The sequence below is a fragment of the Notothenia rossii genome (assembly GCF_949606895.1).
Source record: "Notothenia rossii genome assembly, chromosome: 3".
NCBI lineage: Eukaryota > Metazoa > Chordata > Actinopteri > Perciformes > Nototheniidae > Notothenia > Notothenia rossii.
The window spans coordinates 67316208-67330445 of NC_136901.1; the positions used below are offsets into that span (position 1 = coordinate 67316208).

Here is a 14238-nt window from a genome sequence, read left to right on the forward strand (position 1 = left end):
CTAGCCCTATGCCGTTTGGTTCAGTCAAACGCATTCCGAACTGGTCTTTGTCAGCATGACTGTAGGTTTTGATTTGTCCCTGTGGAGGAGTTTTTTTTTCTACTCCATGTCTTCGTTTGCATCAAGTAACTAGAGCGGTCTTGTTCTCTAACATAGGGCGGCTCTGATCCGGTGGAGGACCTTGGCCTGTTTGCTGTGTCACAGGCCAAATGCTTATTATGACTGGAGCAATGGTCCATTGTTTGCCTCTGAATGAGCTCTCTCTGTCCTTAGAGTGCAGATCTGCTCTGTAAGTCTCTTACAGTCAGCAATGTGCACATGCACTACAAAGTACGGGCAAACACTGTTGACTAAAAACCCCCAATCATCGTGTTACGCTGCACGTAGAGCATAAACAGTAATTCAAGAGTTTGCTGAAATTGCTTTTATTTGGCTATAATACTTTCATATAAAATACCTTTATTTTGATTCAGTACATAACGCTTGTTTCAAGCAGTGCAACACTAGGACTAAGCGCAACACCAGCAGTTAAAGCAACTATTCAATCAAATCATTGTAAGGAGAAACGTTTTCGTCTACAAATCCAAGTACACTTTAGTGAACTGTGACCTGCCAATTTAGCATATTTGACCTTGATAGTCCAGGATGAAGAAAAACATCCATAGCCAATTAGCATGTAGCACCCTCCACTTGTATTTAATTCAGAGAGTGATGAGACAAGAGTCAGAACAAGTATTTATTTTCAAAAAGCTTTCCCCATTAGCAGCCTTAAAAAGTTGCTAACTAGCTTTGTTGTGGTCTAGCCTTTAAAGGTGACATTGCATTGAGCTACTGTAAGGACCAGCATCTGGGTCCTGCGTACATCAGATGACATAATGTTAGTACATGATGTTAGTACAAGATGTTTATCCATTCTTTCAAAGAGCTATGCAGAGTCAGAGATGCATGGCCTTACATGGGACAGCCATAAGGCTCTATACCTTAAGCAGGGATTTGCAAGAGAGAGACTGAAGAGAGAAAATAAATCCCGCAGGCCTCTCTCAGTTTGAGTGATGTGAACATGTGCATCACGCAGCAGGGAGACAACAATAGATGGGGTCTTCTGGGATTTGGGGTCAAGGGTAGCAGAGAGGACAACAAGAGTGGGAGTGTAGAAAAGTGTGCAAGATCTAGCCTTTACCCCTCGAGTGGTTCATGTAAAGAATGTGCTGAAATATTGCAACAGAAGACGTGTGTCCAATACTGAAGGAAGAGTGAAAAAAGAATATAGGCCTCCTCTGACCTCTAGTGGCCAGAGCACATATAAAAGTGAAAACACCAGAATAGAATAAAGGAAGAAGTAGAAGGCCCAATTCCAAACCAAACCCTACCCACTCCGTGAGAGTCAGGTGGAGGGTTTAAATACAGCGACAAGCTTTGGAACAAACTCCCCTCTCTCCGGCAGAAACAGGAAACTTTTCGTAAAACATTTTTCAAATCCGCAATAATACGTGACAACTAAAATAAAACTCAAAAAATCTTTAATAGCGTTTCTTTTTTTGTAAACCTTTTTTGTTTTAAAATCGGATGTTTATAAGCTGCTTGGTTTTTGCAACAGTATCAGAATCAAATTGACATGTTAACAATTTTCTACAGTACACACGTATGATCCTAGGTAAATACAAAAAGGTAACAAAATTAGGTAACATCAAGTTGTTAATATCTGTTTGACGATATGAATTGTCTATCTTGTTTTGCATAGTTTACCAGTAGCCCTAATGTTTCCCCGGAACTATCTGTAAACAGCATCAGGTGCGATGAAGACTCGTTTTTGGAGGGCTTGATAACCCACTACCCATTGCTTCCCCTCCACACTTGTTGGATTGGAACGGCACCTAATTTGGTGATGTAGTGTGCAGGGGTAGGGTGTAGGGAGCGGTTTGGAATTGGACCGAAACATTTAAATAAACACATTAGGCCCGAAATACACACACATTCATAAATGCATGTATTAATTGAGAGGTGTCAGATTGAACAGGCTGCTTTAGTCATGCGCCTAGGGAGGTGGGGGGTTCTGTGCCTTGCTCATTGACACCTCGGCAGTGCCCAGCAGGTAAAATGGTACTTCTATCAGTCAACTATACCTATATCTTGGTAGGTGCGGAGACTTGGAACAGTGACCATGCTGTGATTGCCGCCACAAATCGTTAACCGTGATGTTTTTTTTTCATCTGCCTGCCCTGGCTCTTTAATATTGAACTGTGTGTGGAGTGGAAACCACACAGTAGCAGCGCAGGAAGATCCAAAAGCAGCACCTGTATGTCTGGCACATACCTAGGAAGCTCTGAGCAAGCCATTTTCTCTGGGTGTGACTTCACATGTACAGCATGATATGACACTAACAGGATGGATGAAACCGCTGCTGTTCGGTTGAACTATGGGTTGACATCCGGAGAAAATAGATGCCACACAACTTAAAACCAAAGATGGTTGAAAAAACAAGTTCAAAGGGTCACAGGACCAATGGTACTAATACTAATGTATACAAAATCTACAATACACACATATACTCCTGCATTTACTAGGTCACCTACAACATTCTCTGCAATATTTAGCATATATATATTTATTTTCCTGACACATATATAGTTTACTTCATCTGCATTACAGTACATGCACATTGGTCTGCAACATAATGCAATATTTTATTCTAATCTATTTTACTGTTTCCTTTTCTTTATTTTTATTTTATAATCTGTTTTATGTCCTATTTAACTATGTTGCAATGTTGCAGGAGCTTGGGACTTCAGATTTGCAATGCCAATTCTACACTGTAGCTACTGTGCATATGACAATGAAGCTTCTTAATCTTGAATTGAATCTACTTTACAAAATGAATGCTTTGAAGCACCACCATTTAAAAAAAGGAAGTGTAGAATCTGATAAGGGAAGAGGACTATTGCATTATTATCTGCAAACATCACTGAGAGAAATAGAAAGTGTTTAGACGGTTAGAAACGAACTGCATGCCCTCCCACGCTCGACATACAGAGGGAAGAAGAACTAACATCTGCCATGTTTTGCATTCTGCACCACACACTCCACCACCATCTCACTGTGTGCCCAATAGTGTGTGTGTCTCAAGTTGCTAGGGGCCGAGTGATGTCACAGACGGTAGCGTGAGGTCAGAGCTTCCCCTTATAACCTAACTAAGAGACAGGGAACAGACCAGAGTTCACAGCCTCGTGCCTCAACATATCTGAGAAAAAACCCACAGCGTTGGCAAGTTAACGCAGACGTGCTCACATGCAAAGGTCTCTGCTGCTGTGGTGTGACAGGAAGGTTTGCTGCTGAACAGCTCCGAGGGAGAGGCAGTGCGTCAGTCTGCTCTTTACAGTGAAGTGTGAAGCTGCTTGGAGCATGCGGTCGCTGGCAGTCACTCCTGAATCTGACCTCTCATCTCCGTCCACGCTGATCCTTTGAGGTGACGACAGAGAAGGTAATCAGAGTTTGTGCTTAGAGAAAAAGTCATGCTGCTGTGCTTTGCCTGTGTTTGTTGTTTTAAAACCATGCTTCACATGTTGCTGATGATAGGAGAGTTGGTATTGAATGCTCATGGTTTAAGTTAGTGCATTTGTGCATTTAGGTGTAAAATGTTGAAATAAGATACCTGTATGTTTTCTCTTTTGTGGTAACTATATATTACATCAGCACTATTTTAAGTGTCATCCGGGATTTTAAGACCAAACATGAACCAAATTTGAGAAATATATAAAATGTGCTTTAAATCGGACAACGTTTCTTGCACAGCAATGTAGAGAAAATGCAAATCCCCAATTGATCCCCTTAAAATCCTTAAAATCCTGCATGCTACTTCCTTTACTTCAGATCTGAGGGTGTGCTTTGTGTAACTCATAACTGTACAGGTGGTGTGAGGGCATCTATTGGCTGACTGCTGCAGACTGTTAGCACCATCACCCAATAGGAGTCAAGAAGTGATAAGTTGTGAAAGTAACAGTAAAGCAGAAAAAAAACTGTCGCTGTTTCTCTCTTCCCCCTCTGGGGCCGGCAGAGGAAGGGTGTGGCGTCGTCTTGATGGCAGAAGGAAGGGCGATGGTTCAGTGATGATAAGCAGTAAATGCTTCGTCCTGCTTCCACACATTTCCTGCTGCAATCTTAGGCCAAACAGAAACATCTCTGATTTATTGCAGTCTGTATCAGTATGATTAATAACCCTGGTTAATCTGGCATAAAGCCACCATTCAGCTATATCAAAACAAGGTAAATGTTCTGTTACATTTGTGAATACAGGAATTTGACGTATTTATATTATAAAGAATTTCTAAGTTTCACCTATTGACTTTATTAATATTTGAAAAAACATTCAGCTATGAGCCATCACTTGGCTGCTGTTTATCATCCATTAATAGGACTACATGCTTTTAGTTTGTAGCTCTTTATTTTAAAAGGATGCCCATTCCAATGCACTGTTGGACCCCAACGTCAGGGCCAAAATACTTTTAATATTTGAAACTGCACCTATGGTGGATAGTTGGAAAACCCCTTTACTATGTCTTAGTAGTATATCTTACAGTATGTAAGTATGTATATGAGTTATATAGAGTATATTACTATAACTGTATATTTAACAATAGAGTGATGGCCTTTTAGAAAGTGAAACCCATAACCACCCCTTTATTTATGGCATTCTCACAAATGAAACTGCAGACATGACCCCGCATACCTTCTGTCTGCATTTGAGAATCAGTTGCTTAAAAAAAGGAACGGTCTCCAGATGTGACCTAACAGTTAATTGGGAGGGTCTTCCTGACTAACTGAAGATGAAACTGTGATAAATGGGAAACAGTGACTGACCTTAGGGTTGGGTTGGGTCGAAATGATTCTCTTCCTCTGACAAGCCACAAATACCAGACTTTTTTCTTTACAACTTGGCAACCCAAGTGTGGTCCTGGTAAGGGCACCTGTAGTTTACAAATTATTTATAGATAAAGATGGCGGTCAGCAGAATGTACAGACCACCACCAGGTCTGTTTCCATTAGTGAAAAAGAACTGCCCCGTGATTCTGATCCACTACATCGTTTTATTGGTTAGGGTTAGGGTTAGGGCCTACAGCCTTCCACTAAGTTTCATGAAAATCAGGTCAGTAGTTTTCCTTAATTCTGCTCAAAAGCAAACAAACCAAGCAAAAGTAAAACCAATATCCTTTAAGTCGAAGTTAATTAGGACAATTTGTCAACATATGAAGTCTTTATAAAGTGTTTCTAATCAAGAAATGGTACCATTGAGATTTCTTTCAAACTGTTAGGTTAGAAAATAATGTGAATACTATCAATACCATGACCTGTTGACTCTGCTATTTGTCTATCAGGTGTTCATTGGTGATAGGATGAAGGATTGATTGGAAGAAAAGTTTTTGACACCAGTGTGTGTGAGAGATAAAATGACTGACCTGAACGACTCCTCCTCACTATGTGGACACAACATGACCAACTGGGAAGAACGCATGGACACCATGTACACCTACTTCTACCTGCTGCTCTTCATCCCCGGCCTGTTGCTCAACACCACCGCCCTCTGGGTCCTCTGCAGACACATTAGGTAGACACACACACACACACACACACACACACACACACACACACACACACACACACACACACACACACACACACACACACACACACACACACACACACACACACACACACACACACACACACACACACACACACACACACATATTGAGCCTCAAACAGGCTCTGGTCATGGCTAACTCTCCTGCATGTTGCTCCACAGTAAGAAGACCAAGGCGGTGATCTTCATGATTAACCTGTCGCTGGCCGACCTGGCCCACATCCTCTCTCTCCCCCTCAGGATTTATTATTACTTCACACACACCTGGCCTTTTGGACGAGGCGTCTGCTTATTCTGCTTCTACCTCAAGTACCTCAACATGTATGCCGCTATAGTGTTCCTGGTAAGCAAGAGTAAAAGTGAAAGTTATCATTGAGTAGTGCAAGGATACTAGCATTGCACTAAGGGAGGCTGTGGCTCAGTTGGATAGTGCGCTGATCTTTGGACTATGAGAGCACTGGCTCAATCCCCACTGACACGTCACTGTGTCCTTGGGCGGAGATTGCCCAGTGTATGTAAGTTGCTTTGATAAGAGCGTCTAACGTGACATGTAAGATTTTCCAGGTTTTTTTTAAGGATTACCCTATTATCCGATAATACTTCTACTTTTGTTTTTCATCAATAGCAAGATGAATATCTGGAACTCTCAGAATTTGTTTTCTGATTCAACTATCTGAAAATCCTGCAAGAAGCTATCACCTGCAAAAACAACTATATTACTAAAAAATAAAAACACGAGTATCTCCAAATAGGTCAAACCCCATCCAAAACAAAACTGGACTCTTGAGGCAATGCTAAAGCTTCTCTTGGGGTTTTGAGGTATCTTGTTAATTCATGAGAACAAGAAATGTGAAATATCAAGTGTCATGACAGTGACACTCGCTGAATACTTCACACTTTTCCAGACTTTCATTTAAATTAACCGAATCATCACTATAAAGTTGCCGTTGCTATTTGCTATAGCATGGCTGTATAGAAACGCTAGGTTAATGCAGGACCTCCTCTTGCACCCTAGAGAAGGCTCTCTGACTCTCATCAGTGTCTGCACTGTTTAAACTGCCTTATAGTCTGGGCTCAGCTTGTACCAGATACTTTCCACAACTTCTGCAAATGTAAACCGAAAAAGAGTGAGTCAAGATGAGCCAGTGACTCTCCTTTTTTCAGTTTTCAGTAACACATTTACTTTCTGTGGCTCTAAATGTGTTTTTTATGTCATCTTCTTTTTGTTTCCAGGTGTGTATCAGCATGCAGAGGTGTGTCTTCCTTCTCAACCCATTCTCCGCCCGCAGTTGGAGGCGGCGCTATGACCTGTTGATCAGCCTCATTGTCTGGGTGGTGGTCGGCCTGGCCTGCTCGCCTTTCATCCTGATGCGTAGCAGCAGCTCCTCCAGCCACGCCATCAGCGCACAGACAGTCTACAACATGTCGTACTCTTTGTCTGACACTTCTACCCAGCATCCCTCCGTTTACATCAATCTCAGCAGAGGCTCCATCCCTACCAAATTGGGCTGTTTTAAAGACCTGCCCATGCGTCGCCTGTCCCCATACCTGGCCATCGCCATGATGGGCCTCGCTGAGCTTTTTGGGTTCATCATCCCTTTGACCTGCATCTGCTTCAGCTCCATCCGAATAGCCCGGTCTCTCTTCCAACAACACACCCAGGATCAGCAGAACCTGACCGGGCTCAACTCCACGGCACGCAGCCGACTCCAGTCCTTCATCTCCGACTGTCCAACGGATACCTCTCATGAAAAGCTGTCGAAGGCGGAGAAGCGGCGCGCTCTCCAGATGGTGCTGAGCTGCTCGGCGCTCTTCCTGTTCTGCTTCGCCCCCTACCACCTCAACTTCCTGCTCTACCTGCTGGTGTCGCAGGACATAGTGACCCACTGTGCGACCCGGCTGGCGGTGAGTCAGTTCCACCCGGTGTCTCTGTGCCTGGCCAGCCTGAGCTGCTGCCTCAACCCTCTGCTTTATTACTTTCTAACGGCCGAGTTCAGGCTGCACCTCACCAGGCGCAGCTCCTCCTTCACCGCCTCGCTGCTCTCCTCCCACATCAGCTCCCCCACCACGCGCCCCGCACCGGAGAGACTGCTGAGCATGGAGAGTAGCTGCTCAGAGAGGGAGTAGCATTATTCAAAGATAGTCGGTTTTTTGGTAACTTTCCATGAATAAAATGCATTTTTAAACAGATTTAGAGCATTATGATTACAGCACCTTATAATTGTAATAAGCACATTGATAATGCTTTATAATATTCATCATAACACATTATAAAGGATTTTATAATTACTTATAAAGTATCACAATACTTCATAACTGTTATTTGTTTACAAGGGTCATAGTTATTCTATAATTATCATAGTTGTAATATTAATATTTATATTATAGGCATTATAATCTCTCTTTTAATGCATTAAAATGCTATTGATAGTAACTCTAAGTGAACATATGTTGCTTAAAAGTACATTTGGAAACTCTTGGGGTATACATAGAAATATAACAACACAAGCTGTCAAAGTGAAACATAGCATTACGTTTGTGAAACTAATTTATGTCTTTAACAAGTCATAACAGAAATCCAACAGTGGGCTCAAAACATCCGATGCTACCTGAAACAATGTATTATTTAACTGTGGCTGTATATAATGTGTTAATGAGTGAATTTGGTGTTTGATGTGAGTATTTGATGGGAATTACATTAGTTAAATGTAAATGTGCATCATTTTTCAAAAGGTTTCAGGTTTCAACATAAATGACTGTGTTTTTTTAAATACTTAACTTAAAGCAAACAATGATCATTATATCTGCCTATACATCCGAAATTCTGTAATGCACTAAAAGAGCACATGGAGTCACATTATAATTCCTTATAACAGTGATTACAATACATTGTAAAAAATAATGTAATATATTACAACTATGATAATTATAATACAATATGATCCTTGCAAGAAACAGTGACAAGCAACTATGAAGTACTAAGTTACTTGACCTTATAAGTCTTCAAAATTATAAAATGTTTTAAAATGTGTTATTGTTGTTGTTGTAAAGTATCTATGTGTGCTTAAAACAATAATCATACAATGCTATAAGCAGATTATACCTCTTTATAAGTTGGTTTATAATGCATTATGGACAGGGGAGATAGAGAAAGTGTTAAAAGTCATTTCACTGAAGGAATGACACAACGGAGACAGATCATGTTGAACTTTTAACAGACTGACAAGATCCAAGTCGGGCGTAGGATAATTTCCCGTATCTCCGCTGTCTGAACACAAACTGACCAGAAAAGCCTTGACCTCGGTGTGAAGAACCTCCCGGAGGACATGGTTTTGAGGACAAACAAACCATGAAGATGAGTGTGCTTCATAATGACCCTTCACACAATATCTGATGAAATATGATCAACGTTGCCCCAGTGTATATAAGCTACAGCGTGTTGCCTGTCTTCTGTCAAAATGCGACAACTTCAAATAAGCTATTCCCTCAATGTCAAGGCTGTATGTCAATTGCATATGCTTGTTTTGTAAATAAAAAGCGCCTATCTTTTCTTATCTCATTGTATCTGGTGTTTCCGTATGGGCTTACATAAGCAGGTGCCAACTCATTTTGCCTGAACTTCCTCTCACGATGCAAAGTGGGTGAAGGCAGTTGCAGCGGTTTCGAAAGTGAGTAACTGCCAGGCTCTGAGGTCGGCTTCTAACCTGAAAAGTCACCCCCTCCCCACACCCGCAGCTCCTATTGCATCTGCTAGACCAAAGTCTGATGCTACCCCCCTCTCTGGCAGATGAATGAACCCATCTCGAAAGAAATGCCAGTTGTCTGATTCACACAACCAAAATATGTTACGCCAGGAAATGTTTATATTGTATAAAATAATGAAGATAATGTATTGGGATATATCTAAGAGAAAGACACCAGAAACAGCTTAAAAAGGACCCCCCAAAAAGTCTGTGTCTATTTTAAGTGTTGATACTCAGTCATGTTATATAACAATCTTTTCATCCGTCATCAAAAGGAAATGCATGGCTTGAAAATGTTCTTCACAAAGGGAAAAGTTACCATAATAGCAGAAGTAATGGTGTCAAAATTATTGTAAACCACACCCCCACACTCACAGGAAGCCCTGTGTGTGATGAAACCCCCAGTACAGCAGGGACACAGACAGAGAGAGAGGTACAGACGGAACATGAGAACAAAGCAGGAAATAACTTCTGAATACAGACGAAAAAACTGAGTAGAAATTGGATAGGAGGAGCAGAAAACGTGATTAGCGTGAGAGAAAAGAAAAGGCGGGACAGAAAGAATATAGTGTTAGAAGGGGGGAGGAGGAAGGGGGGATGTAATGACTGATGCTTCACCCTCCTGCAGTTTGATGTGACGCAGCCTCAAGCCTGAAGACAGAGGTGAGATATTCATTGTCTATTCCTTTAAAACTAAAAAACAGCGTTTGTGTGAGAGGCTGTAGCAGCTGGATGCCTTCAGAGTGGAGTCATGCCTCATGGGGGACCCTCGCATGTTTCTCCAACGTGAGGAATGTGTGTTATGTTGAGGGTGTGAATGTGTGTTTGCAGGCCAGTGTCAGGCAGTGTCAGGCTGTTCCTTTATAGGGATCATGACATGTTTTGTGTGTTGATTCAGCAACACGTGGAGCACCTTGGTGCTGATCAACGAGGCAAGATGTCATATCAGAGCGGAAAAGCTACGAGGCACCAAAAGCCCACAAAGGGGTGAATCACGGGGGATGGACCCATGCCTTTCCATTGGCAAGATCTGATGAAAACAACTTCTGAATCCTAAGGTAGGAGTGCAATTCTTGGACGAAAAACAATAATATAGCTCAACAAGATCCAGAGATGACCATGATGACACCATGACAACACCACAATAAGCCCAAAGAAGGAAATAAAATGCCTGATTCATCTTAACACACTACCAATGAGAGAAGCACTTTGTACGTGCAGGGTGAGGGTAAGGACAGGGGATTCACACATAGGTCAAAGGTCAGTGAGGCTTGAAGGCAAATGGCTTGCCATAGCTGAGCGTCCACTGGGGACATGTTCCTCAGTGCTGTGAAGTAGTCTAAAAGCCTTCAGGGAGAAGAGGCTAGTTTATATCTTTAGAAATTCTAAATTCTTCATCTTGGTAACCTCGACCCTAGGAAGTACTTAAGTACAATTATGAGAGCATTTCACTCTGCTCAAGTTTTTGGAAGTTATTCAACTTTGCAAAGCCATCAGCATATCATGCGATCATTGGCCCCTGTGGACAGACAGGGCCACCACCTCTCCTACAAGGCAAGAAAACACAGTCTTGACTTTTTGTAGTTGTTTTTTCTAATTGGTTGGTGTCTCTGTTTTTTCTGTATCTCTTTGTAGTTGTTTTGTGTCCTTTTGTAGTTTTTTTGTGCCCTTTTTTGAGTGTGTTGGTTGATTTGAGTCTATTTTTATAGTTTTAAGTCTCTTTGTGATTGTTTGTGTCTATTTGTAGGTGAACTGAAAAACTACGAACAGACACAAAAACAATCGCAAAGACAAGTATGTCTTTGCAATTGTTTTGTGTCTGTTTGTAGTTTTTCAGTTTCTCTTTGTAGCTGTTTTGTGTGTCTTTGTAGTTATTTGGTTTCTCTTTAAAGTTGTGTTGTGTTTGAAGGTTGTTTTGTGTGTCTTTGGGATTGTTTTCTGTCTCTGTCGTTGTTGTGTATCTCTTTGTAGTTTGTTTGGAGACCTTTTGTAGTTTCTTTGTGTGTCTTTGCAGTTGTTTTGTGTGTCTTTGTAGTTGGTTTGTGTCCCTAAGTGGTTGTCTTTGTTGATTGTTTTGTGGTTGATTTGTGTCTGTTTTTAATAGTTTTGAGTCTCTTTGTGATTGGCTTGTGTCTTTTAATAGTTTTTTTTGTGTCTCCTTGAGTAACATTTCGTAGGTGAAGAAGACATGGTATAAGCTTATGAAACACAATATTGTTAAAGGGTTAAACCCAGTGGTTTGCAAGTTTTTTTGGCTTGTGACTTCTTATAACAAAGTGTTTTGGGCTTCAAATGTTATTTTAAAAAGGTATGAGGCAGATTGTTTTTCCTTCCCTCTCCCATAAATGATACACCCTTAGATCTATCTTGTGACCCTTAAGAGGAGCCTGATCCCTACAATGGGAACCACCTAACTTGACTACGTAACAGAAAAAGGTTACTTCCAAATTGTTGCATCAGTATTAGTTTCTTATTTCTGGTGATCTACTGAATAATGCTACATCAGTCAGCAGAACGACTACTTTCATTTATTTTATTTGTAAAGCAGGCCATTTACTTATTTACATTGACGTAAAGGATCTGAAAACCAAGCTTGTAGTGTGACTTCCCTTAAAAATACTAAAACAGTAACATACTGACTGTGTATTTGTTGATGTTTAAGTACATCCTCAAAAGTTTTAGGGCAGATATTCAAATGTATGCGCGTTATCAGCTACCATTTATTTCACATTGTTTCCTTGCTGCTCGACAAGCTTCTCTAAACTCCCTGTGATTAAAAATGCTCTGTAAAAAGCTTTGGAAGTGAAAGACCAGAACAATAAAAACAAAAACATTTCTTTCTTATTTTGGAATGACAGTTTTTAAGTTGTGTAGTTTTGAACTAAATCAGGTCAGAAATGACTAATGAAGTCCAAGATTTTTGGGAAAACCCCACCTGAACCTCTGTAGACCTACTCATGCTTACAGCAGTGGGTGGGTGACACCTACAAAGCTTGTCAGATATGACTGTACATTTCCATTTGAAGAAATCAATGTTTCAGGATGTAAGGCTACCTTCAAATGCATTGCGCTTGAATTATCATCATTTAAATGTTCATGTCAAAGAGGAATCATGAAGGTGTCACTTATTCAAACTGTGAATTCAACACAAAAAGTGTTGTTTGTGTTGGTGTGACTGCCTAACCACACCAGTTTCACTGACGCCTTGCTCCAGGCGTTACACACTGGCTCATTGTACTCTGTTGTGCAGGTGTAGATATAGTGAACACTATGTGGGACATTGTAGCAGCATCAACTTCTCTGTGGGTTTGCATATTTACTGTAAATGCCACTGCAAAAGTTGCAGTCAAACACAAAAGGCTTTTTATGTTGCACACCGTTTCAACAGGTGGCCTGTCGAGCCAAAGTGTGGTTGGGACCCAATGCTGTAAAATGAGATGTGTTTATGAGAGGCAAAATGTTTTTACATGATGCCTCACGCAATATGTAAAATATGATGCCGGTATAGGATGATTTAGTAACCCCTTTCTTTTCTTCTCTTTTAGAGTGCCGTGTACCTGGGATCGATTGCAGTTTGAAAACATCAAGAGTCTATCAGTGTTGGACCATTAATATACTTCACACAAGAGCGAACCCCTACGCGCCATAATGGAGAGCATTGGCGCTCAAAACACCTCCGTTCCCACGCTTTAAGCATCGTTTCTGATTCAAGCATCCTGTGAATGCACCAGGCAGCTTGTCCTTACAGTAAACAGTGAACAGCCCTTGGCTTAAGATGAACTTTGCCAACAACAACAACAACTGTACAAGCACTGAAGCTCTCCGGACGTACCAGCACAAAACTGTATGCGGTGGTGTACAGTGTGATCTTAGCGCCAGGCCTGCTGGGAAATGTGCTGGCCCTCTGGGTGTTCAAGGTTTACATCAGAGAAAACCAAGAAAGGGGTGGTGTTCATGATTAACCTGGCTGTGGCCGACCTGCTGCAGGTAAAGTTTCTATGTTTTTTTTTGGATTGTGCCAGTCAGAGTATTTTATATATGTATCCACAATTTGTCTCATCTTTAATCTTATCTGACAAAAAATACTTTTTACCATTGATATTTCCTTTGTTCTGCGGCTAATGATTATATAACACTGAAGATGTTTTACAACACACTATAATGTAGGTGTAAACAGATATAAGGGGCATGTTTTAGTGTTGAATGTATTCATCATAAACATTTTTAGTCAAAGTTTTCTGATTCCCGACAGGTGGAATTTGAGTTAGTTACAGCCACTAACTAAAGTTCCATCTATACAGCACACAAACGATTGGGAGTGAGGCGTGGCAGGTTGCGCTAGCTAGCTAATTCTTGTCTCGTGAAATCTGATAAACAGTAAATTCATCAAAATCAGTGGCCCATATCGTGTTTTCAAAGATACTGTAACTGTCATAGGGTCTGTTTGTATTCTGTTTATAAAAAGAAGGGTTAAACTAAATGTAATGGTCTTTAAAAAAGACAAAACATTTATTTTGCAAGTTTGCAAAGTTGTGGACAACCTCCAGTTGATGGTTTATTTACCAATTAACTAAAGGGAAATGTATCTTCCAGATATAAATAAATAATTACTAACCTTTGAGAAGCTTTTCCAAAATGCATTCCAAGGTTCAGTGGGAATCAAATCAAATGTGTCGTCTACATGTTGTAGTTCTTCTTCTGCGACCATCTTGACACCCTCTGCTCTCCTCAGGTACTCTCGCTGCCTCTGCGGATCTACTACTACCTCACCGACACCTGGCCCTTTGGTCGACCTCTCTGCATGATATGCTTCTATCTCAAATACGTCAAACATGTACGCTTCCATTTTCTTCCTGGTGT

General features: G+C 41.0%; 2 protein-coding genes across 4 annotated transcripts in view; both read left to right on the plus strand.

Moving 5' to 3' along the window:
- The first annotated feature begins 109 nt into the window (after positions 1 to 109).
- p2ry10 (P2Y receptor family member 10) lies at positions 110 to 9189 on the plus strand. 3 transcript variants are annotated; one of them, XM_079667791.1, is made up of 4 exons: positions 110 to 3478; positions 5370 to 5599; positions 5798 to 5978; positions 6869 to 9189. In XM_079667791.1, exons 2-4 carry the CDS (start codon positions 5442 to 5444, stop codon positions 7760 to 7762), a joined length of 1233 nt encoding a protein of 410 aa, XP_079523917.1. In that variant the 5' UTR covers positions 110 to 3478; positions 5370 to 5441; the 3' UTR covers positions 7763 to 9189. The 3 variants fall into 3 exon arrangements, with proteins under 3 accessions (XP_079523917.1, XP_079523919.1, XP_079523918.1); XM_079667793.1 differs by having other exon boundaries at positions 5500 to 5599; XM_079667792.1 differs by lacking the exon at positions 110 to 3478 and having other exon boundaries at positions 3490 to 5599.
- A 607-nt stretch (positions 9190 to 9796) lies between these two features.
- The window catches only part of LOC307033011 (putative G-protein coupled receptor 174), a gene marked incomplete at its 3' end in the record, with an annotated part of 6479 nt that continues 2037 nt past the window's right edge, over positions 9797 to 14238 (plus strand). The window contains 7 exon segments of the mRNA XM_079671282.1: positions 9797 to 10041; positions 10277 to 10436; positions 12924 to 13216; positions 13218 to 13310; positions 13312 to 13365; positions 14111 to 14206; positions 14208 to 14234. Of these exon segments, the coding sequence (XP_079527408.1) occupies positions 13154 to 13216; positions 13218 to 13310; positions 13312 to 13365; positions 14111 to 14206; positions 14208 to 14234 (333 nt within the window). The 5' untranslated portion in view covers positions 9797 to 10041; positions 10277 to 10436; positions 12924 to 13153.